This window comes from Aptenodytes patagonicus, unplaced genomic scaffold, assembly GCF_965638725.1.
Source record: "Aptenodytes patagonicus unplaced genomic scaffold, bAptPat1.pri.cur scaffold_477, whole genome shotgun sequence".
Taxonomy (NCBI): domain Eukaryota; kingdom Metazoa; phylum Chordata; class Aves; order Sphenisciformes; family Spheniscidae; genus Aptenodytes; species Aptenodytes patagonicus.
This window is the reverse complement of record NW_027472378.1, coordinates 4358-29165: the sequence shown is the minus strand read 5'-3', so window position 1 is coordinate 29165 and position 24808 is coordinate 4358. Positions and strand designations below refer to the sequence as shown.

At 71.4% G+C, this 24808-nt stretch overlaps 1 protein-coding gene across 1 annotated transcript; it reads right to left on the bottom strand.

Annotated features, from left to right (window-relative positions):
- Nucleotides 1-864: 864 nt before the first annotated feature.
- Nucleotides 865-24808, bottom strand: BAHCC1 (BAH domain and coiled-coil containing 1). The gene is given in 29 exon segments (XM_076364046.1): nt 865-955; nt 958-1096; nt 1184-1420; nt 2137-2207; nt 2210-2387; nt 2389-3281; nt 3701-3874; nt 3960-4082; nt 4191-4299; nt 4379-4454; nt 4562-4824; nt 4914-5021; nt 5297-5622; nt 5735-5899; nt 6144-6387; nt 6472-6586; nt 7455-7556; nt 7787-7923; nt 8042-8226; nt 9481-10191; nt 10282-10639; nt 10946-11139; nt 11657-11815; nt 11956-12164; nt 12265-12370; nt 12447-14162; nt 14631-14753; nt 15843-16022; nt 24634-24808. Coding segments are annotated over 29 exon segments (7641 nt in total). The 3' UTR covers nt 865-890.

Here is a 24808-nt window from a genome sequence, read left to right as displayed (position 1 = left end):
TTTTTTTTAATTGTTCAGGGTTTTGTTTTTTTTTTTTTCGTCTTGTTTTGTGTTTTTAGTGTTTACACTGGAAAAGCCCCCGCCGCCGCGTGGCCTGTACACATTTACAGCGCGGGGCGGCGGGCGGCGGCGGGCGGGCGGGCAGGGCTCGGCGGGACGGGCCAGCGTCCGCCGGCACCGCGGCCGCCCCGCTATTGCACTGGGGGGCCGGGCGGCGGTGGGACCCCCGGAGAGGGGAGGGGAGGGGAGGGGAGGGGAGGGGGGGGGGGGAAAGGCCGGGAGAGCCGCCCCGCCAGCCCTCCACCCGCCTCCGTGCCCGAGCTGTGCCGGGGGGGCCGAGCCCCCCGCCCTGCCGCCGCGTCCCCCCCTATATACAGAGCTCCCCCGCTGTCCTCGTCCCAGCCAGGCTGGGGGGAAACAGTGCACTGAAACGGAAACGCGACCCCCGCCCCCCCCCCCCCCCCCTCCCCCTCGCCCCATATTATTATTATTTTTTTGTTGGTTTTTTTTCTGTTGTTTTTTGTTTTTTTTTTTCTTTGTGTTGGTTTGTCTGTTTTCCATAAAACTTCCCGGAAGAAATACAATATTTACACGCAAAATAAATAGAACAACACACCTGATTTCTGCTTTACCTGCTGGCAAACAGTCAGAGGTACTAGGGAAAGTATGGCTTGTAGGGGAGCGCCCCCCCCACCCCCACCCCCGCGCCCCCACGACGACGATGATGATGCCCCCCCCCCCCCCCCCCCGGCCACCCCGGGCTTTGCATAATTGCCGGGAAGGAGCCCCCGCGGCGGAGGGGGCGTGCGGGGGGAGGCGGGGGGGGGGTGGGGGGGTGGGGGTGCTGCCCATCCCCATCCCCCTCCCGCGCCCGGGGTGGGCACGGGGGGTCAGCAGAGGATGGGGACCCCGTCGGCAGTCACCAGCCGGCCCGTGGTGGGGTCGTAGGTGCCGCCAGGTAGTAGAGGTCCTGCCGGTCCTGGTACTTCTTGCTGCGGGTCATCTGCTCGTAGTGCTCCCGTCCCACCACCTGGCACTTGTGGGAGATGGTCTGCACGTCGTTCTCGTCCTCGTGGCACGACTGGTACAGGGCGTTCTGCAGGGGACGACACGGCGTCACCGGCCGCCCCCTCGCCGGCGTGCCACCCGCCACCACCACCCCCTTCCCCGGCTCGCCCCTCACCTTGCCGTCGCTCTGCCGCTTGCCCAGCTTGGTCTCCTCGGGGTGGTAGAACCACTTGACCTTGACCACCATGTTGCTGCCCCAGGACTCCCACATGCTCTCGATGCGCCCGATGTAGGGCAGGTTGGGCCGCCCGGCCGAGAGGAAGACGGCGCAGTCCCCGATGCGCAGCGTCTCCTTGCCCCGCACGATGGCCTTGTAGAACAGCTTCCGCGCCTTGCCCTTCATGCCCCGCCGCTGCCGAGGGGGAGCGGGAGGGGGGTCAGGGACGGCGCACGGACCCCCGACCCCGCACGTGCCTGCCCCGCCAGCCCGGAGAGACCCCAGGCACCCGGGAAAAGCAGCGCCGAGCCGGGGCGGGATGCTCCCCACGGCACCCATCCGGCCCTGTGCACCCAAGTGCCACAGCCGGTGTAACCAGCACCCTGCACTGTGCACCCAAGCACCGTGCCCACTGAACCCACCCCGTGCACCCAGGTGCCACGGCTGGTGTACCCAGGCACCCTGCCCTGAGCACCCAGCTGCTGTGCCCCCCCCCCCATGCACTCAAGCACCCTGCCCCGCAACCCCTGGCACCCTGCCGTGTACCCCGCACCCACGCACCCTGCCCCACGCACCCAACGCACCTGCACCCAACGCACCTAGGCCCATGCCCCGTGCACCCCGCTGCGTGCACACAGGCACCCTACCATGCACCCATGCACCTTGCCCTGTATCCCCAGGCACCTTGCTGCACCATGCGCCCTGCACCTGCACCCGTGCACCCCGCCCGTGCCCCATGCACCTTGCCCCATGCACACAGGCACCCTGCCACGCACCCATGCACTCACACACCTGCACCCTGCCGTACACCCCGTTCACCTCCACCCGTGCCCCCTGCCCCCGGGTGCCGCACCTGCTCTTTCCCCCCGTGCCGTGCAGCGGCGGATGCCCACGGCGGGCACCGGCTGTACCTGCGTGGGGTTCCCCGACCACCTCCAGAGCTGGCGCGCGGGCAGGAAGGCGGAGATCTTTGGCCGGTTTCCACCGAGGGCAGGCGCTGCCTCCGGGAGAACTCTTTGGCTTTGGAGAAGCTGAGGGCCTCCTTGCGCTTGAGCTTGGCCTTGGGGCCGGCGGTGGCGGCCTTGGTGAGGAAGCAGCGCTGCGGCGCACCGCTCTTGGAGCGCAGGGCCTCCGGCTGCGCCAGCAGCGCCGGCACCGGGTGGGGAGAGGCAGGTCTGGAGCAGCAGCGTGGAGTCCTCGTCCTCGGAGCTGTAGGAGGAATCCTCGTTGTCGGAGGAGCAGAGGCTGGAGGTGGAGATGGAGCCGGAGCTGGAGGAGGTGGAGGAGCCCGAGGAAGAGGAGGAAACCGAGAGGCGGGTCATAAAGCGCGAGGGCACGTCGGCGCCCAGCCCACCCGCCTCCTCGTCCTCGTCCATGTCCGAGTAGGAGCTGTGGCAGTCGCTGTCGCAGTTCAGGGTGAACTCGGCCTGGCCCGAGTATTTCCGCAGCGCCAGCCCCACGGGCAGCTGGTGCACGGGCGCCCGCCCCTTCCTATCCTTGCCTGCCAGGGCCGCGTGGGCATAGCCGTGGCTGGCCAGGGGCCGCTCCAGCTTGGCCCCAAAGTCCTTCTCGGCCAGCAGCAGGGCCTTGCAGTTCTTGTTCTTGGGGGACGTCACTCCTTCGTGGTCCAGCTTGACCAGGTACTCGCTGCCTGCCTTTCTCCGGCTGCTTTTGCCCATTTCTGCCTCCAGCCGCTCGGCCTTCTTGGAGCGCAAGAGTTTCTGGGCAGCCGGCAGCACCAGCCCAGCCCCGGCCCCGAAGGAGGCATAGGAGCTGGCGATGCGGCTGAAGGAGTCGGCCCCGAAGCCGTTGCCAAAGACGGGGGCGGCGAGGTGGTGGTGGTGGTGCACGGGGAAGATGGCCTCTTTGGCCCGCAGCTTCTTGGTGCTGCCGTTGACCTGGAAGAGGTTCTGCAGCACGGCCGTGCCCTTGCTCGCCGCCTTCCGCTTCGTCTGCGCCACCGCCGACCAGCTCAGCAGCGGCCCGCCGCGCCGCCCCAGGAAGGGGTCGCTCAGCACCGGCGCCTTGCCGCCCGCCAGCACCTCCGCAGCTTTGCCTGGTGGGAGACGGGGGTCAGGAGGGGCCGGCGGCCGCGATGGAGGATGGACAGATGGAGGGAGGGAGGCAAGGATGCTCCAGGACTGCCCCCGTCCCTGCAGCCCGATCTCCATTCCCCTGTCGCTGCAGCGCCCTGCGCCACTCCCTTCCTCCATCCCCAGCCCTGCACCCTTTGCATCCTGCCATACCCCGCTCCCAACCCCCTGCACCCCATCTTTCCCTGCATCCCCTCTCCCTGCCTGCTTCCCTGCCTCCTATCCTCCCCCACGCCTGCATCCCAGCATCCTTTCCTGCATCCCAGCATCCTTCCCCGCATCCCGCCATCCCTCACACCAGCGCTGCCGGCACTGCCTCCCTTGGGCACCCCCAGGGGAAGGTGGTCCACGGGTGGCAGCCCCCCCCCACCCACCCCCGTACCGCTTTTCTCCTTGCCAGCCGCCTTCTTGCCCAAGTTCTTGGGGGGCTCAGGGCCGTCGTGGCGGTCCGGGCAGAGGCTGGGGGGCAGCTCGCCGGGCGGGGGAACGTCGCCGCACGACCGCTTCGTCCGCCGGCAGGAGCTGGAGACCAGCAGTGCGGGGGACGGCTCGGTGCCTGCGGGCAGAGCGCGGGGGTCAGGGCCAGCCCCGCTGCCCCCCTGCCCACCCCCTGCCTGCGGCCCCCCCCCCGGCCCACTCACACTGGATCTTGAAGTCGGGGGGCAGCAGGCGGATGTTGGAGACGGCGATGTGCCCCGTGTCCCCGTCGTCGAACTCCACCATCACCGCCTCGGGGTCGTCCTCCTCCTCGTCACTGGAGGAGCCTGCGGCACAGGGAGGGCTGTCGGGACGGGGCAGGGGTCCCCGACACCACCCCCCTGCCCCGCTGGCCCACCCCCCCATCCCGCCGGCCACCCGCGGCCGCTCCTCACCTCGCACCACGTTTCCCGGGTAGAGGCACCGGGATTTCTGGCTCCAGTAGGCGCAGACGCGGGTGCCTGGCGGGAGGCTGCGTCGCGACTGGGGCCGAACGTCCAGGACCTGCGAGGAAGCGGCGTGCTGGGCTCCGCGGGGTGCGCTGCCCGCCGGGCCCCCCGCCCCGGCCCCCCGCCCCGCTCACCGCCTCCTGCAGTAGCTGCTCCTGCGAGTAGATGCGCTGCCGGTTCCCCCGCTCACCCTCGATGATGATGCTGTAGCTGCGGAGGGGAGCATGGAGGGGAGCATGGAGGGGGGACTCAGTGCCCACCCGGCCGCCCCGGCATCCCCACCCGTGGCAGGGACCCCCACCCCGGCCCCCACTCACATGTCGGGGGGCTGGATGGTGCGGACGCTGCCGGCGTAGAGCAAGCTGTCCTCCTTGGGGATGAGGATGTGCAGCCCGTCCCGCAGATCCTCCTTCTGGATGGCACAGGCATGGGGCAGGGGGGAGCGGCATCCCCCCCGCGCCACCCCCGCCAGGCAGCCCCCCTCCTCCTCCTCCTCCGAGAAGCTGCTGTTGTCGTCGAAGTCGAAGTCATCCTCCACGGTGAAGCTCTCCAGCAGCTTGCTGACCGCCCGGCCCTTGCACTGCGGGAGAGGGAGCTGAGGGCGCTGGGGGGGGGGCACGGCAGGGGGGTGGCCGTGCCCGGGACAGGGGTCTGGCCCCTGCCTCTCACCTGCTTGGTGGCCACTTTGCTCTTCACCTTGGCCAGCTTCTTGCCCTTGCTCAGGATGGTCTTGGCACTCCGGGGGGAGAGGGCCAGCGAGAGCGCCCCGTTCTTTCGCTGCGGGAGGTGGGTCAGAGCCGGCCGATGGCCTCCCCCCCCCCACCGCCGCGGTGACCCCAGCCCTCTGGGGCCCACCGGTTGCTCCCAACCACCCCAGCCCCTGCACCCCACGGGCCCATCGCTGCTCCCAACCACCTCAGCACCCCCAGCCCGTGCATCGGTGCCCCCCAGCCCCACCAGCGCCCCCAGCCCGCGCAAATCCTGCACCTATCCCTCTGCACCCCATGGTCCTATGGGTGCCCCCCACCCTCTGCCCCCCCTCCCCGACTCACCCTCAGGGCTGACTGCAGCACCTTGCTCTTGCGCGTGGCTTTCTTCAGCCTCTCGCTGGCCAGGCGAGCCCCCTCGTCCCTCGGCCCAAAGTGCCGGGGGTCGGTGCCGGCGAAGAGGCTGCCGGCGGGGGCCGGGGCGCTGGGACCGCTGGGGGCCGGCGGCCGGAGGCTCTCCTTGGGCTTGGCCTTCAGCTTCTTCTTGCCGCCCTCCTCGCAGCCACCCGCCTTCCGCCGTGCCGGCACCTTCTCCAGTTTGCCAGTCCCCGGCTTCACCGGCCGCCGCTTGATCTTCACCTCGCCCTCGGGGCTGCCGAGGCGGCAGGGCCCTACGGGGTGGGGGAACGGGGCTCAGGGCACCAGCCTGAGCCCTGGCACGTGCACCCAGAGGGTCCCCGTCCCCCGCGTCCCCCCAGCATCCCCGCGGGGCGATCCCGTTACCTAGCAGTCCCTGCCTTTCCTTCTTCTTCTTAGCCTTTTCGTTGGCCTCCATCTTCACCACGGAAGACGGGGAGGGTCCGAGCACGGCCACGGGCACCGAGGGCAGCAGGGACAAGCCTGGCTCGTCGTCACCGTCCTCGCTGTCTGTGTCCCCGTCGTGCTCATCTACAAGAGGAGGGGGCAGCGATGAGGGACGCCGCGCACCCAGGGGCGGCCCCTGCACCCCCCGCCATGCCCAGGGAGATGCTGCTTCCCCGTGCAGAACGGGGTGGGCTGGGGCTGCTCCCAGCCCCACGGGACCCCCCCCCCCCCGGCACGAGCCACCCCCCCAACACCATGCAGTTGGATGCACCCCCATCCTGGCCCCCCCAGCACCCGCTCCGCACCCCCAGCCCCGTGCCAGCCTTGCCTTTGAAGCCCGCCGGCTGGCGGGGGTCGGGGTCCTGCGGCTGGTACTTGACGGCCTTGGAGCTCTTGGGACGGGACAGCTTCTTCTGGATGCGGCTGCCGGGGTTGGGGTCTTTCCGGCGGAAGGGGCTGATGCCGGCGGGCAGCCCTTTGCTCTTCACCTTCTGCTTCAGCTGCGACACCTTGTGAGCCACCTTGCAGGCCAGTTTGCCCTGCGAGCCGCTCTTCTTGCATCGCACCTTCTCCTGGGGGGCACAGGGAGGCTCGGGAGGGGGCCGGCACCCCCCCAGCCCCGGGGTGGCGTTCGCCGGTGGCGGGTCCAGACTCACCGGGGAGCCCTTGAGGCTGCCGAACGCCGCCTCGGCCAGCTTGCTCCTCTTCTTTTTGGGCTCGGGGTCCCGCCGCAGCTCGGCGCACAGCAGGGACAGGCTGGTCTTCACCGCCCTGGTGGGGAACGCGGCGTGGGCACGGCGCCCGCCCGCCCGCCCCCCCACATGGATCCTGCACCCTGGCTGGATCCTGCACCCCCCGGATCGATCCCGCACCCCCAGCCAGATCCCGCACCCCCGGCCGCATCCTGCGCCTCCCGGATCGATCCTGCACCCCCCCCCGCCGCCGCCAGCCGCCGGCTCCCCCTCTTCTTCCCCGCCCCCCCCCGTAACCTTCACTCGCTCACTAATGTTTTGTGACATAAAACCCAGAGATTAATTTTTTTTTTCCTTCCCTTCCGTCTTAATTGAAGGAACCATTTAGCGCAGATTTAACTGTTATTACCGAAGGGGGGGGGGCTGGGGGCGCGCGCGCACACGCGCTCCAAGCGTGTTTGGACTCGCTCGGAGGATTTATGCAAATGGGCCTGTCGGGAGAGGCAATTTGTAGCGGAGAAGGACAATTATACAGGGCCCGGGAGTGGGGAAACGGCTGCGCCGGGCAGCTAATGGGTAATAATAAAGCGCCGGCAGCGATGAACGCCGCTGCAGCGTGACCAATGGCTTTATACGGCGCAGATAAAGAGGCTTTTATGCAACGCTGCTCCCGCGGCCGGCGGGGGGGCGGGGGGGGACACACGGCGCTGCCGCCCAGCCGAGCCCCCCCGCCGCAAGCGGGTTGAGAGCGGGAGCGCGCCGGAGCGAGCGGCTGGACCCCCCGAAACGCGGCTGCTGCTGACGGTTGCGGGGGGGGGGGGGGGGGATGTGATGGAGCGGCCCCTGAGCACTGCCACCCCCGCGGCGGGACAGCCAGACCCCCCCGGCAGCAGGGCTGGTGGCCCCGTCCCCGGGGACAAGGAGGGTACGCGGCGCCGGTCACTCACTTGACCTTGCGGCTCTCGGCCCTGCCCAGCGTGCTGGAGTGCTTGCGCTTCCTCGGCCGCCCCGGGCCGCGCCGCGCCGGGCTCCGGGAGCTCTCGTCACGCCTGCAGCCGCAGCAAGACCGGGGGCACCCTGAGCCGCGCAGCCGCCGCAGGCGGTGCCCCTCCGCCGAGCCGGGCTGAGGATGGCCCCGAACTCATCGCACCGGTGACTGCCACCGCTGTCCCGCTCGGCGGAGGGCACTCCCTCCCCGGCCTCCTCCCTTCCCCGCAGGCTGCCCCCCCGCCTCCGCCCCGGGACCCGACAGGGACGGGGATGGGGACGGGGGACGTACTCGTGGTCATGCCGCCTCTGCAGCTTCACCAGCTCCCGCTGCTTCTCCTTGTAGCGGCGCTGGAGCTCGGCCAGCCGCATCCGCACCTCCACCTCCTGCGTGTTGAGCTGCTCGATGGCCGCCTTCAGGGGGCAAACCTAGGGACCGGGGAGGGGGGTGGGCAGCTCGCAGCGCCGGCAGCCTCAGCCCGGGGTCCGAGACCGGGCACAACTCATCCCACCTCCCGCCCCCAGCCGCACGCGAGGAGACACTCACGGCCTTGGTTTTGGGCGTCCAGGTGTACTTGCGGCGAGGGACGCGGGCGCGGGGCGGCGGGGAGGCGGGCAGGGGGCTGAGCGCGGGGGGGCTGCCCTCCCGGCTGGCCGCCTCCACCAGCGACCAGGCGGCCGCCACCGTGGCCAAGTTCTGCAGGTTGAAGGCCAGCAGGTCCTCGTCCTCCCCTGCCGGGACAGGAGGTCAGCAGGGCCGGGGCAGGACGTGCCCCGGACCCCCGCGCTGCCCTACACGTGCTCTTGTGCAACGGCCTGTGCATGTGTGCGCACGCCATGGTGGCACCGGAACCGCTACCGGGGCCGTGCGGGGCGAGAAGGGGTGTCTGCGGGGCAGGGCGCGCTGTGGGGCACGGGGCCGTACCGTGGGGTGCCATGTATGAGCGGGGTGCCCCAGGGTAGCCATGAGGGCACGCAGGGGGTGGTGGCGGGCAGGGGGACGGTGCGCAGGGCGCCGTATGTGCGGCACGGCCAGCGTCCCCGGGCGGCCGTGGGGCGGGGGGGGGGCCGGGGGGGGGGAGCTGGGGCCGGGCACGCAGCGGCAGCCAGCGATGAACTCATCGGCGAGCAAAGCCAAGGCCAGGGCTGGGAGGGACGTGGTGACGCGCCCCATCCGGCCACCCCATCTGCGGCAGGGCGAGCGGCGGGGAGCAGTGCCCCACGGCTACCCCCCCCCACCCCCCACCCCCCGCCCCACAGCATCATGGCCCCACGCCGCGCACGGCCACGGGCAGCGCCGAGCACGCGGGGCCCCGCCGCCACGCATCCGCCCTGCGCCACCCGCCCGCGGCAGCGCTGGGGACGCGCCAGGACGGCCTTCCCCGCCGGGGCCCCCGGGATTCCCTGGGGAAGCCGAGCTGGGAGGGAATCCCGGCGCCTGCCTGGAGCCAGCGCTGGAGCAGAGCCCCAGAGACGGCCCTGGGCTGCGAGCAGGGCCTGGCCGCTGGGCACCGCACCGCACCGCACCACCGGCACGTACACAGCCCTCTTGCTCCTCTGCCGCTAGCGTGCATGCAGCCCCACGCTGCAAACCGGCACGCAGCCCTTCGCTGCCGACACGCAGGCAGCCCCCTGCACCGCAAATGTGCATTCAGCCCCCTGCACTGCCGGCGTGCGCGCGGCCCCCTTCTCCACTGCACAACACGCGCATTGCCCAGCCCTGCTTGTGCAAGAGCTCGTGCAAGAGCGGCCCCTCCACTGCGCACACACCGCACGGCTCCTCCATCGCACACGCGCTGCGTGACCCCTCTCTGTTGCACGCCCCGCAGAGAGCACCCGCTGAGCACCCCCGCGGACAGGCAGCACCGTGGGCAGGGGGCACCAAGGCACACAACTGCGGGACAGGAGGCACCGGGGGGCAGGGGGCACCGAGAGGACAGGGCGCCGCGGGGCAGGGGCTGCTGGGGGGCACCGGGGGCCGCTCACCTTCCAGGGCCAGGTCGCAGCGGCGCCGGCGCAGCTCCAGGTCGGCGAGCTCGCTGAGCAGGGCGATGCCGGGGATCCCTGAGGTGTGGGGGCCGGGCGAGGGGGGGGCCGGGGGGGGCTCCCCAGGGGAGCCCAGCGCCGGCAGCTCCCCCAGGTCGATGCCAGCGGCAATCAGTGCCTCCAGCCCGCCTGGGCAGCCCTGTCGCCCGCCGGGGCCATCGCCATCCTCCTCGTCGCAGCTGCCCTCTGGCTCTGAGCCATCGCTGTCGCCTTCCTCCTCCTCCTCCTCCACGGCGGGGGGCAGCGGGGAGGCCCCCACCACGGGCACCGGGCGCTGCTGCTCCGGCGGGCTCTGCTCAGGCGCTCCCTGAGCCACCTCCCGGCGCACCCCGAAGGGCACCGGCGCCCGCTCCTCAGCGGCCCCCGCGGCCGGGGCCGGCCCCCGCTCCCCGCAGAGGGGCCCCGGGGCGAGGAGGAGGTGGTGACGGTGCAGCAGCACCCCGGGACCCTCGGCCATCGCCCCCCCAGCTGACGGCTCCCGCGGGGGGCCCGGCTCCCGCAGCACCTCCCCAGCGGGGCTGAAGGTCCGGGACTGCTCGGGCTCAGCCGGCGGGGAGCCGGCATGCATAGTGTCGGGGTCAGCCGGCTCGGCGGAGTGCGCCTCGGAGAAGCCCATGCCAGCAGCGGGGTAGCTGTAGCCGGGGGGCAGGTCTGCAGGGAAGCGGGTGATGCTCAGCGGGGACCCGACGGCACCCCCTGGCGCCGCGGCCACCCTCCTCCTCCTCGCCATCCCGGTCCTACCTGGCTCCAGTGACTTGGGGTAGTCGCGCGGCGGCTGCCCCTCTCCGCGCTTGTCCTCGCCATCGCTGCCCTTGCTCTGGATGGGCAGGGGGCTGTCGGCCGGGGAGCGGGGGGCCACGGCGGAGCTGGCGGCGGGGCAGACGGGTAAAGTGCAGGGGGCCGTGGGGAGGGCCACGGGGCACTTGGCCGGGTGCCGCAGGGCCGGAGAGTGGCAGCAAGGGGACAGCTTGGGGGGCCCGGGGGCCGCCGAGGACAGGCCCTTGGCCGGGGGGTTTAAGGCAACTGCTTTGTGGGAAGGTTTGAGAGGCTTCTCGGGACCCCCGTCCTCCAGCTCCAGGGGCTGCTCCTCCGGCTTCCGCTGCAGGGGACACCGAGGTCAGCACAGGCCAGCCCCACCGCCCGGCCCCTGCCCCCCAGCCTGGCCCCTGCCCCCCAGCCCTGCCCTGCATCCCCCTGCCCTGCTCCGCATCTCACACAGCAGCATCTCACACCCCAGCCCCGCATCCAGCCCTGCATCTCATACCCCAGCCCCATCCTAGCCCCACATCCCCACCCTACACCCCAACCCTGCATCCGCAAGCCAGCCCCACATCCCATCCCGCCCCACAACCCCACACCCCAGCCCCCCCTTACCCCCCCCCCCCATCCCCAGCCCCGCGGGCACCTGGACGTGCGCCTGGCGCTGGATCTCGAGGGCCTGGGCCGCCCGCTGCTGCTGCTGCAGGGCGTAGAGCTCCTGCTGCCGCAGGAACTGGGAGCGCGAGTACACGGGCAGCTGCCCCGTGTGCTGCAGGTGGGCGCCGGGGCCCCGGCCCGGGTACATCGGGGGCCACAGTGACGCCTGGTCCATCACGTCGGCTGCCGATGGCAGGGGGTCAACCAGGGACCCACCTTGGGGTCGCCCTGCGGATCCCAGCGGTGCCCTCCCCAGCCCTGCAACCCTGGCAGCACCTGCAGGGACCCCATCACCCTCCCCTGCACCCCCAGCAGCATCCACAGGGACCCCATCTCCCCCCCTTGTATCTCCAGCAGCTGCAGGACCCCCATCTCCCACTCCTGCACCCCCGAAAGCACCCAGAGGGACCCCATCTCCCCCCCCTGCACCCCCAACAGCATCCACAGGGACCCCATCTCCCACCCTTGTACCCGCAGCAGCACTAGCAGGGACCTCATCACCCTCCCCTGCGCCCCCAATCCCACAGCAGCACCCACAGGGTCCCCCATCTCCCACCCCTGCACCCCCAAAAGCACCCACAGGGACCCCATTTCCCCCCCACCAGCACCCCCAGCCCCAAACCCCGCAGCAGTGTCCCCGGGGCCGCCCAGCGCAAGGGGGCGGGGGGGTGCTCGCCGCCATCCCCCATCCCAGCCTCACCCAGCGTGTGGGGGGTGCCGTGGGCAGGGGGCTCGGTGGGCAGGATGACGAGCTGGGTGGGGGGGTCCTGGGAGAGGGGGAAGACGGGCTGCATGGTGCTGGGCATGGATGCAGGGAAGGCGGGCGGCAGGTTCTGGTGCAGCGCGGGGTGGCCGATGCCTGCGGGGCCGGGGCGGGGGGGCCGTCAGCGCCGAGGCGGGGGGGGGGAGGGGGGGGCAGCACCCCACTGCTGGGGGGGACGAACCCAGCCAGCCCCACTGCCGCAGCCCCCCCCCCCCCAATTTGCTGGCGGCACTGACCGTAGGAATGTCCCCCCATCCAGATGGAGGGGCTGCGGGTGCGGGGCAGCCAGTGCGTGTGCGCCGGGTGGGCGTGGGCGGCGGGGTCCCCCCCGAGCTGCCCCGCCGGCAGCGAGGAGCCCCCGGCGATCATCAGGTGGGGGGTCAGCTCCCCGGGACACCCCCCCGACGGGTGCATCCGGGCGAACTCCACCAGGTCCTTGTTGTCCCTGCGGGAAGAGGGGGGACATGGGGCACGGGGCAGCGTGACACCGTGGGGACCAGCCCCGGCGGGCAGGGACCCCCCTGTCCCCCTGCCATGGCGCTTACTGGAGAAGGAGCTCTCGCCCCGGCAGCCCCAGGCGCTCCTCGCAGAGCCGGCCCCGCTCCTCCTCTGCCTCCAGGTCGATGAGGTGCATGGGCCGCGCGGTGCCCGCTGTGCCGGGGACAGGATGGTGGCGTCAGCGTGGCACCACCGGCACCCCGCCACCCCCCCGGCCCCCGGGCCCTACCTTTGATGCCAGCAGCTGCCCGGCCCTGCCGCCCGGAGCCGCCGCCGCCGCCGTAGGAGGGCTCGGGTCGTCCGAGTGTGTCCTTCTGCCGCGCCACCGCCACGGCGATGCCGACGGGCGGCTGCCGCACCTCGCCCTCGCCGGGGGCCAGCCCGTCGTGCTCCCGGCCGCGGGCACAGTCCGGCCGCTCCAGCTCCGGCTGCCCCTTTCCCGGGGGGAACTTGGCGTCCTGGTGGGCACAGCTGCCCTTGACGCCCCCCAGCCCCACGAAGGGGGGGCCCTTCTGCCCCCCCAGCAGCGCCTGGTTGCTGTATTTCAGCAGGTTCTTCATGGCCGAGACCTCGTCCGGGGCGGCCGGCACCTCCTGGCCCAGCACCGGGCCCTGAGTCATCAACGCAGCCTGCTGCAGACTCGTGCCGAAGGGGTCCAGGTAGGGTCCCTTCCGCTCCTCCGTCACGGCCAGGGGGGGTCCCTGACCCTGCACGCCCCAGGGGGGCAGGGGGGGTCCACCGTAGCCCAGGGCGCTCAGCTCCAGGGGCTTGCGCTTGCCCTCGGGGCCGGTGCCGGCCGCCTCCGCCTCGGGATGCTGCTGGTGCCGGATCCGTGCCACTTTCTGGGGACCCGGCCCTGGGGGGGTGTCCTTGGGGGGGCCCTTCTCTAAAGTGCAGCAGGAGGGGCCGACCCGGACGCCCAGCGGGTCAGGGCGGGCGGCGCGGGAGCAGTCAGGTGCCGGCGGCACCTCGAAGTAGCCCTTCTCCAGAGCACCCTTGGGCGCCGGGCCCCGGCTGGCAAAGGGGGGCCCCTCAGCCGCCCCCCCGCCCAGGTACTCCAGCCCCTTCAGCCGGGCACCGGGACCCCCCCACTCCAGCCGCCGCTCCGCCGGGCCCTCCGCCTTCAGTGGGTGGTGGAAGGGGCCACCGTAAGCGGCCGGGGGCTCGGCCCCCGCCTCGGCATGCCGCTCCTTGCCCTCGGCGCGCTCCAGCCCGCCGGCCTCCGCCGCCACCTGGAAGGAGCGGCTCTTGTCCGTCAGGTGTCCCACTGAGGGCACCAGCGTGGCCCCGCTCAGCTTCAGCTCCCGGCCGGCCGGCTCCGGCAGCGGGCACAGCACCTCGGAGCCGGCGTGCAGCTGCAGGCAAGGGAAGGAGCCGGCGGCGGGGCCAAGCGGGGCCGGCCCGGCGGGCACCGCATAGGAAACGGCGTGGTGCAGCATCTGCCGCCGCTCCACGCACTCGCCGTAGGGCTGGGGCGCCTCGGGGGCGCCCGGCTCCCGCTCTCCCCGACACGGCTCCTTGGCGCTGCAGCGGCCGGCACGGGGCAGGACGTTGCCGGCGCAGCTGGGCAGCACGGCGCGGCCGGCATCACCCTCCAGCCCCTTGGCGCCCAGCAGGCAGGAGGCGAGGTGCTTGGGGCGGCCATCGCCCCGGGGGGGCAGCCCCTCCTTGCAGTGCCCCTCCGGCAGCACCGGCAGCACCGCCTTGTGCCGCTCCTTGGGGTCCTCCTCGGGCGGCCGCTCCTTGGGGTCCCCCTTGCCCGCCTTCTCCTTGCCCACCAGGAAGCGGTCGTAGTCCTTGGGGGTCTTGGGCAGGGGTCCGGCCTCCCGCTCCCGGCTGCAGGAGCCGGCGGGGGGTCCGGGGGCGGCGCGGGCGATGCCGGGGAAGCCATGGCCGGCGGGGAGCAGGGCGGGTTGGGCAGGCAGGTTGCGCAGGTAGAAGTTATCTGGAGGGGAGGGCGATGGGTGAGCCCCCCCGTGGGCCCCTGCCAAACAACGGCGTGGTCCGGGCGCCCGGGGCCGCAGCCATGCCAGCGCCAGCTCCCCGCTAACGAGGGGAGGAGCGTGGGGGAAGGCACAGCCTAATTAGCTCTATTTCCCACCCAAACAATGTTCCCTATTAAGCGCCCGCCACAATATTGTGAAAAGCGAGAGCGGCGGCTGGGACGGGTGCTCACCACCCCGTGCCCGCCGGCCCCGCTCCTCCCCAGGGACCCAGCGCTTGCGCCGCTGCCGGCCCCCCGCCCCGACGCCGGGCACCGGCACCGGGGACAGGCACTGAGCCCCCCACCCCTGCCCGGCGGCCTCTCCGCCATCCCCTGCCGGGCTGGGGACACGTGCCCCCGTGGGGGACCCTGGCCAGCCCCGGAGGTTGCGGTGGCACCACGGTGCCGTGCCGGGACCCCGGTACCTGCCTTTCTGGCTCTCGTAGAAGCGGTGCTGGCCGTAGAGGACATTGCTGTTGCCGTGGTGGTCCAGGTGGCTCATGGGCAGGAAGGTGGAGGCCAGGCTCCCAGAGAAGCGGGGGTACCCCGGGGCTGAGGGCATGGCGGTCAGGGGGGCCGGGGCGCGCTCACAGGCGCACGGCCCCCCACGGCGTCTCTGTGCCATGCCACGGCGCACACCGCACCGCAGCAGCCCAGCCACGCACCGCTCCAGCTATAAATGCTTTGCCAGAGCCTGTAATCTCCTCTGGGCCAGGGACACCACCACCACCACCCCCCCCGCCCCCCCGGGAGCTGCCACTGGGCTGAGACCCCACAGACTCATGGCGGCAGCGGCCGTATCGCAGCGGCTCAGCACGGCCCTTGCAGGCTGGTTAGCCAGCGCGCTCAGGCGGGCTGTCCGTCAGCAGCGGGCGTTGCGCTGCCGGAGCCGCGTGTGCTACCCGGCCCCCCCCCCCCGCAACCCCCCCCCCCCGGCGCGCCGTGCAGGCCCCGGCATGCTGGGAGCCAACTGGCAGCCGGTCAAACTACCAGCTGGGCCGGCTGCCAGGGCCCCGCGCCAATACCACCTCGCCGCTCCTTAACTCTGTCGGCCCTCGCTCCGGCCGCTCAGGTGGGGACGGGGACGCCGGAGCACCGCGGGGCACCGGGGGCCGTGCCAGGCTGCGGGGAACCCCCCGCTCCCACCACACTGGGGTGTCTGTTTAACCGGGGCTGCGCTCGCTGCCCCGGGGATCCCCGCCACGGGAGGGGAGCACGGCCCCTGGTTCATCACCAGTGACACGAGCTGGCCCGGCCTCAGACCGGCTCCAGGCATGGGGCAGGGGTCTGCAGCCCGGCACAAGCCTCTCTGGATCCCCCTGAGTCCTGATTGCAGGGGGCTGAGCCTGGTCCCCGTGGATGCCCAGGGGGGTCTGTGGGGCACGCTGCCCCCCCCCCCGCTGCCACCCCGAAGCTCGCTGTGTGCCAACCGTGTGCCCGCGCCGGCCGCCTGCCACAACCACCCCGTGTGCCAGCACCTGGGAGGTCCAAACCCCGTCCACGTGGGTGCCAGCTGGACGTCACCCGCCGGCACCAGGCAGAGCCCCGGCCACATCCCGGCCACCCCACCGGGACACCCCGCAGGGACACCCTGCCCGCCCCAGGGTGCTGCCACCCATCCCTGCCCCGGCGCCCGCTCACCTTCGTGGGAGTGCGAGAACCAGATCTGGGAGGTGCCGGAGTGAGGCCCGCGGAAAGCCGGCTCCGGGGGGGAGGCGGTGGGGCCGGCGGGGTGGCTGGGTGCCCCCGAGCCCAGGCTGCTGCTCAGGAAGCCCCCCATGAAGGATGAGGCGGGCGCGTTCCCCATCAGGCCGCTGCCAGCTGCGGTGGGAGAGGAGAGAGTCAGGGAGGGCTGCCCGCGCCCCCGCTTGCCCGCCCGCCCTGCCGCACCGCCACGCTCGCTCGTGCACACTCGTGTGCACACGCCTGCTGCAGGGCTGCGCGCAGCCCACGCTGCATTTGTGCACCCCTCGTGCATGCACGCTGCTTCTGCATGCACATCCCTCGTGCACGCACGCCTCTCGTGCATGCACGCCGCTTGTACACACACCTCTCTTGTACACACACCTCTCTTGTGCACACGCATCCCTTCTGCACACACGCACGCTCATGAGCACGCATGTCCCTCGTGCGATCACAGCCCTTGTGCATGCACGCCCCTCACGCCCCCTCAGCCCCACGGGGCTCGCACACGCACCGAGGTGTGCGAGGTGCAGCAGAGCCTTGTGAGGGGCACCAGTGCCCTGCCCTGACCCCGTGTGCATGCCCCGGGCACACACGTGTGCCGGCGCACGGGAGGCTTTGCACACACGTGTGGGTCCCCACGCTGCTGCTCTCGCCCTGACTCCAGCGGCAGCTCTGAGCTGCTGGTGGACACCGACTGCCCCCAGTGCCGGCACGAGCCCGACCTCGCCGGGGCTCGGGCTGTGCCATGCCGTGCCAGGGCAAGCCGGGCCATCCCCTTCCCAGCACGGGCAGCTGCTAGCCACGGCAGCCAGAGCCCTGCCAGCGCCTGGGAGGCAGTGGCAGGAAGGCTGGGGACACGGGGACAGCCACTTGTGACCAGGACAGCAGCTCCCCGGGGCCGTGACACCACGGGGTGGGGGGTGGGGGGGCACCGGCTGCAGACAGGGCACAGGGGCGGAGCCGCATGTGTGTGCATGTGCGTGCACATGCATGTGTGCACACGTGTGCAGGGAGGAGCAGGCATGTGAGGAGGACACGGCCAGCATGGGAAGCACAGGGCAGGGGGGCAGCCCCCACCCTGACCCCGGTGGCCTCCCCCACAGCCCGGTGGGGCCCCAGGACCTCCCGGGGAGGCCCAGGCCGGTGCTCCCCACCCCGGCCGAGCCGTGAGATCATGGTGGAAACATCGGAGCTGGTGGCCAGCGGCCGGGCAGGCGGGAGGGAGGGAGCACCGTCCGCCCCTCGCCGCGTGGCCCCGCTCCCCGCATCCATATGTGTGTGCCGACGTGGGCTGGCGGGGCCACGGCCGCCCGCCCCCTCTCCGGCACAGCTCGGCACGGCGCGGAGGAGCCCGGGCTGGCCGGCCGCCCGGCCGGGGCAGGAAGCGATGCTTTGCTCTCTAAGCCGGCCCACGCTCCCCGGCTAATCCCTCCGGGATGCCTCTGGGATGAGTGTTGGGGATGTGGTTTCAGGCAGCTCACTCCTTCCTGTGCCGGCCGGCCGGGGGCCGAGCCCGGGCAGGGGCCGCGTGGGCCGGGGGCACGGCCACACCCTGCCCGCGGCCCTGGGAACCGGCACCGTGCGCTCCTGGGGCCAGACGCTGCCCCCCCTGCACCGGCACACACTGGGATGGGTGGGCACGTCCCACCGGCTGGCCTGGCCGTGCCAATGCATCCCGGAGGAGTCGTGCCCGGTGCTGCCCGCGGGCAACCGCCCCGGCGCGCCCCCAGCCCCGGCCGTGCCGGGGGACCCCGCCGCGGGGCGTGGAGCCGGCAGTGTGCCGGGCGGCTGCGCCGGGCAGGAAGCCGAGGTTTCCAGAACGAGCCTTTTCTGGAAGCTGTGAAACAGGCTGTAAAAAAATAACCCCCCCCGCCGATGGTGGCGGGGCCGGGCTGGCGCAGAGCGTCCCGGCTGGGCTGGTGGGGCCGCGGCCGCCGCTCCCTACACCTCCCACCCGCTGACTCACGCCCACTGGCACAGCCGGATCCCCCAGCGCACGCTGGCCCCGCAGCCGGCCACGCCGTTCCCACCCGCCTCGCACGCCCACACGCACGCTCGCCCCGGCCCCTCACACGCTCGTGCTCTGCCCCGCACTGCCACGGCTTGGCGTGGCGTGGCACGGCTCAGCATAACATGGCACAGCTTGGCATGGCATGGCATGGCATGGCTCGGCACGGTGCACAGTTAGACAGCAGCCCCTCAGCTGTGCCCCCTCTGGCCACGGTGCCGGCGAGGAGAGGGAAGGGACCCTGAGACCACGCACAACTCATCTCACCCGTGAGCAGGCAGTGCCGGAGGAGCCCCACACCGGGGCGGGCGCAACACCGTGAGGCTGTGGGCAGCGGGGTCTCATCCCGGCCCCCCCCACCACCCCCCAGCAGCGTCAGCCTGGGAACTCCCTGGACAGGCTCCCCGTGGCCAGCACCGTGAGTCAGCCCCACCGGCACCGCTCCCGGCTCCAGCACCGGCACGGCCAGCAAGAAAATCCCCCATGCCAAGCGCCAGCGAGGAGGGAAGGGTGGCCCTGGCCACGGACACCAGCCCCGGGCTCCGGCAGCTTTTCGGGGGCTGTGCGGGGCTTTGCACCTCGCGCCCATGCCAGGAACTCCGGCAGCTCTGGCACAGCCACGGAGGCACCGCGCTGGCCCTGGCCACCCCACAACCGCCCCGGCACGGCCCTGGTCATGCCATACTCTCCCCCACGCTGAGCCGGACCCTGCGGCGTGGCCGGGCAGGGAAACCGAGGCAGGGGAGGGGACGGGGGCGTGCTGGCAGGTTTTGGGGCTGGTGGCGCCCGGGACCACCCGAACGGGGCTGGGGGGAAGCGGCAGCCGGAGGAAAGGGTTAAGAGGGAAGTGAAGCCGCTTCCCCCTCATCACCGCCAAACCGCAGCCGGGGGGCGGGGGGGGGGGGACACGACTTTTTGCCTTGGCCCCAAATCCACAGAGGGTCACACATGTGACAAGCATGCCAGGTCTCAGCACGACCGCACCGACAGCACCGGGGGGGATGCGGGCTGTGGGGGTGGGCACTGGTGAGACCGGGGGGGGGGGCGGCAAGGGGCGCTTCCCCCTCCCCAAGCCACTCTTCACCCCCACGCCGAGCGCGGCGCAGATGGGAATGCGCTGGGAAGACGCAAAGTTTCCCCCGCCAGCAAGCGGGGCCAGGACGGGTGCGGGGGGGCCGTGGCCCCAGGGGGGGGTCACTCCGGCCACGGCTGCTCCGGCCCAGCAGGTTTCTGGGCCGGCAGCCGGCAACGGGGTCCCCAAGGCGGCACTGCCGGGAAAGGGAGGGGATCCCTGGCCCCCCTGTCCAGGGCGACCTGGCCCTGCCCCTCCCCACGGCTCCAGGAAGGTGGGGGCTGCACCCCACCAGCCCCCCCGGCGCAGGCGCACGGCTGCACCCCGATATTTAGGGACTCCATTTTGCGGAGGGAGGCGGGGGGGGCTGCAGCCCCCCGGAGCCCCGGGCACACCCAGGTGAGGTGACAGTCCCCGGGTCCCCACGGCGGCGGGGACGTGCGCGGGGCGCGGGGTTGGGTTACTCCCTCGGCTATTTCGGGGCTGGAACATTCCTAGCGGGGCCAGGGCCGCACGCAGAGACACCGGGAGCTGGCAGAGACCCTCCCGCACCACGTCCCCACAGCCGGGCACCCCAGGGAGGTGCCACCCCCGGTCCCCCGGATCCGGGCAGGATGCAGCCCCCAGGCCCCCCCCACACCCCACCACGTTCTTTGCAACCCACGCGGCCCCTTTAAATATTTGGCAAATAGGAAATAAGCGTAATATAATTCCCTCGGTGTTATAATTTAAGATTAATCCATATTGTTATGGCACTAAATAAATGCTGTAATATTGAAATGCAGTTCAAATTAGCTTGACAGAGTGCCAGAAGTACAATTAAAACGTTATCCGATGGGTAATCACACGGCAGTCGCTCCGTGCTAAGTGCCGCTCGCAAGCTGTCGGCTTTCGACAGAGGGAAGGGGAGGCTGGAGCCGCCGAGAGGCTGCGCGCTGCCGCACGCTTGCACGCTGGCCGGGGCTGCGTGCTGCACCGGGGCCGTGCGCTGCACCGGGGCCGTGTGTGCACACCCCGCTCGGTGCACGCTGCTTGCGCGGGGCTCGCGGGGCTGACGCGCGCAGCTCGCCCGGGGCTCGCGAGGACGGCGCACGCTGCCTGCACGGCCGGTGCACACAGCTTGGCGCACGCTCCTTGCACGACTGACGCACGCTGCTCGCAGGGCTGGTGCACACTCCTCGGTGCACGCCGCCTGCGCGGCCGGCACACGCGACTTGCACGCCCAATGCATGACTTGCACACCAGACGCATGCGGCTTGCAAAGCCCAGAGGCCATTTTAGGAGCAGCCGCAGGCCCGGCCCAGGCCAGGGCCGCGGGGAAGCCAGGGAGGGCCCAGGGGGTCCCAGCGTTCCACCCTGCGCGGCCCCGCGGGGGCCTGGTGTCCCACGGAGGCCAAGCACACGGCCCCCCCCCCAGGGGACACCCCCCCCCAACTTGGGGCCCACGGTGACCCCATCGCCCCCATGAACCCCCTGCAAAGCGTCGCACCCATGGGGTCCCAGGCTGCCCATGCACTGAGCGGGAGGAAGCAACCCCGAGGGGCTGCGAGGACTCGTCCCCTCCCTCCCCCTGGGGCCGGGGGACCCCAGCACCCAGTGGGGTCGGATCCTGCCCCGGGGCGATGCCGCAGGGCAGGCAGGGCGGCAGGCAGGGCAGCAGGCAGGGAGGGAGGGCCGCACTGTGCCCATCTGTTTCGTTTTACGGAGCGGATAAAGAAGAACTCCAAGAATGAGATTATTGGGTGAGTGTTTATTTACCGGGGGGGGGAGGGGGGGGGGGGGGCACACAGCCCGTGTGAATCTCTGCAGAGTCACCGAATCGCCAAATCCTGCTATTTTTATTTTCCACCGTAATTCCCCGGCTCAGCTGTCGTGATCACTGCCATCGGCGCCGGGAGAGTAACCGGCTGCGGGGGGGCCGGGGACACTCCGGGCCGGGGGGTCCTGGGGGGCCGGGGGGTCCTGGGGGGCCGGGGATGCCCAGAGGGGCACCCAAATGCTCTGTGGAGCCCGTCTGCACCCCCAGTCCCCCCTCAGAGGATCAGCCCCGAGCCCACTGAGCACACGGTGCTTGGCCCACAGAACCCGGTGGCGGCACTGCCGGCAGCACTGCCCCCAGCCCCCCTGGCATGGGACCCCCCCCAGGTCAGGCAGTCCCGGGGGGGGGGTTGCAGGGACAGGAGGCAAAGGCCAAGTGCCCGCAGCCCAGGGTGCTGAGAACCCCCGCACCCCCCCAGTTTGGGGCAATCACCGCATTTACCAGCGGCGAGCGGGGCTAACGGCAGCTGCCCGGATCGCGCCGCGCGGCTGCTCGGGCTGCCCGTCCCCCCAGGCCCCGGCGCGCAGCAGCAGCGTCTCCGCACGGATCCATCTAATCGCTAACGAACAGATGAAACCACTCCAGGGTAATTCCACGGGATCGGGGGTTCTCCGCATCCCGCTCTTCCCGCCGGACACGCGCACGCGTGTGTGTGTGTGTGTGTGTGTGTGTGTCCCCGGCCACCCCGGCACAAGTGTGGCTAACGAGGAGCAGACGAGTTAATCTCAAAATCTGTTTTAACTTTGACACCTACTTTTTAAAATGCAGCGCATGCGGCGGCACGGCCGGGCTGGCACGCGGTGCCGAGGGGGGGAGCGGGGAGCCCCTGTGCCACAGCCGTGCCGGAGCCGTGCCGGTGCCGTACCGTGGCCTCCCAGCCCCTCGTCAGACCCCATCTTCAGTCATTAATGAGGAAGCCGCGATGCGGAGCGGCTGCGACGCTGGCACCCAGCCCCGCGTCACCACCCCGGCTGGGGGCCACCGTCCCCACCTGCCCCCCACCATCCCCCCCCCCCCCCCCCCCCCCCGACATGCCGGGGAACCGCGCAGCGCCCGGTCTGCAACTTAATCCAGGGAGGGGGACAGCTGCGGGAGCCCAGCCGGCCGCCAGCGCCACGCCGCCGGCTCACCGCCCCGTCCACCGCCACTGGCATGCACACCCACGCCGGGATGCACACCCGCGCCGCCACGGCCGGGCTGCACACCCACACCTGGCTGCAAACCGGCACTGCCACGGCCAGGCTGCACGCCCACACCAGGATGCAAACCACCACCGGGCTGCAAAGCAGCACCACTGGGGTCAAGCTGCACACCGGCACCGCCACGGCAGCGGTGCTCCCGGCAAAGCCCAGCGCGCTTGTGCAAGCCCCCCCCAGCGCTGTTATACATTGCAATGCACCGACGGCTCCGTCGCGGTGACAAACAGCCCGGCGCGAACTCAACTATATATTAGTCCATAAAAACGTCAGAAGGGCAAAAATTGAGGCCCCAGCATAAAGCACGGGCTCAGCCGAGCCTCTGCCAAAGTTTCCCGCCCCCCTGCCTGCGGTGGGGGCCTTGGGACCCCCAGGCCCGCTCTGCACGGAGGTCAGCACGGGCGTGCCGGCGCGGTGGGACCGCGGCCACCAGCCGGGCTGTGCCCCCGGCAGCACCATGATCAGGGAGCGGGGGCTGCACCCTGGCCTGGCCTGGGCTCCCGGCAGCCCCAGGGGTCCTTGTCCCCCCCGACCCTACCGGGCAGGGCCGCGGCTCCCTGTGCTCCGGCCCCCAGCGCCGTCTTGCACCGTCATTTGCATGGTCCCGGTGCCAAAACCAGACGCAAACCGAAGCATTTGTTTGCAATAACTGCGCAGCCCTGAATTATGGCTTTAATAAAATCAAGCTAAACAGTTTTTATCTCCCCTTCCCAGGGCGGCCTCCGGCCCCCAGCACTCGGCAAAGGCTCCTGGGAGGTGTAGTCCGGCCCGCTGCCGGTAGCCATTTGGGGGAGTGTGGCCGGAGCCCCCCTGGCCGGCGCGGTGCCCCGGGGCTGCCGCGTGCCACGCCGGCCCGCCACGGCCGCCCGGCAAACCGCGGGCTGGCTTTATTTGCTGGGTGGGGTAATTATCAATCATCGGCGTTAATTACCGCTCCGTGCGCTGCCACGGCTCCCGGCCCCGTGGCACAGCCGCGCCGTGGGGACGCCGGGGTGCCGGGCCCGGGAGCCCCCTCCCGCCGGCCCCAGCACTGTGCTGGGCACTAAATTAGCATTTTTATTCGCTTGAGCAACGTTCCCGTACGCGCGGAGCCTCCGAGCACGGCTCGCCGGGAACGGCTCCGGCTGCGCCGGCCCTGCCAAAGCTGGGAATATTTTTAGCTCTTTCTGTTGTTGGGTTTGGCTTTTTTTTTTTTTTTTTTTTTTTTTTTTTTTTTAAGGCAAGTTTCTGCTGGGGTATTTTTAGCCTGATCCATGTTATTTTAACAACCTCCGTTGCGTTCGGGCTCCCATGTGTCGCCCAGGCCCCGGCGGGCGCGAGGGTCCGGCCACCACCGCCGCCGCAGGGACGCCGCCACGCCGAGAAGCCAAAGGGAAGCCAGCGGCACCCCAGCACCAGCATCCCCCGGGAATTCCCCCTGGCCACCGCGAGCTGGAGAGGGGCCGAGCCCCCACTCTGGTCCCCCACCCCAGGGACAGGCACTGAGCCCCCATTCAGGCCTCCCGCACCCCGAAGACGGGGGGAGGCCAGGGCGGCCCCCCCCAGCCTGGTGGTGGTCCTGGGGACCCGGCTGCAGCATGGGGGCCGCCGGCACAAAGCAAAACCGCCCCCGGCCACGGGCCCAATCCGGCGCCGCCTCCCCGGCACCCCCCGGTGCCCCCCACTTTCCGCCTCCTTCCAGGAGCCTCGGGCCCCCGCCGCCGCCACCCCCCCCCCGCACCGCCCGGCCGTGCCCCCGCCCTAATCCATGCACTAATTGTAATCCCATTAAAGGCAGATATAATTTTTATTAGTATTCACAGCTCATCAAGGCGGTGACAATAACCGGCGCTGCCGCCGTGCTGCGGCGAGAAAACCGCCTGCGCCGGCGGGAAGCGGGAGGCCCCGGGCAGCGCCGTGCCGAGCCGGCACGCTGCACACCGGATCCGGCCCTGCTCCCGCTTCGGCTCCGTCCTGGAGCTCGGCGGCAGCAGACCAGCTCCCCCGCTGCCTGCGCCCCGCTCGCTGCCCCTGCACCCTCAAAGCCCCCCCACGCCGTGTTACCCCACTTTAGGCACCCTGCACCCCGCTTTAACCCTGCTCGGCCGCAGCCAAGCGCCCTCCGCGCACGCCACCGCACACAAAGCCGAGCGGGCAGCACACGCTGTGGATGCCGGTGCAGTGGCCAGATCCGGCGAGCCCCATCCCGGTGCGGCATGGTTGGCCGTGCCGTGCTCGGCCGCGCGCCGCGCTTTGTCCGTCTCCAGCAGGAGACCAGCTGCAGAGGCAAACGCACGCGCTGCAAACCCCTTCTCACCCTGACACTTCGGCGCTTTTATATAGAGCCGGGGTTTGCTGGCCTTTCCCCACCGCGCCACGGCACCGCCGCGCCAGCCCCGCGCATAACGGCCTCCTTGTTCGCCCAGAAAACGCTTCCTTGTTCAGGCACCGGGATCTCGCCGGGCCGGCCCGGGGGTCGCGCTCCTCCTGCGCCGGCAGAGCGGGCAGGTGGGCAAATGCCCCCCGTGTACGTGAGCCCCCATACACCCACACCCCAAAACCACCGGGCGGTGACAGCGGGCACAGCACAAAGGGGAGGCCGAGCCCCCGGTGCACCGGGCCCCCGCACCCCTCCCGGCCCCCCGCGCCGCCGCCGCCCCGGCCCCTCTGACCTGTGTGCGTGGCCATGGAGATGGGCGCGGGGAAGTACTTGGTGGGCTGGAAGTGTCCGGGGGGCTGCACGGCACCGTGCGCCGAACCCGCCACGCGCCCCGCGCCGTGCCGGTGGCCCAGGCTGCCCCGCTCCGACAGCAGCCGCGGCGGGGGCGCGAAGTCACGGCCGTCCAT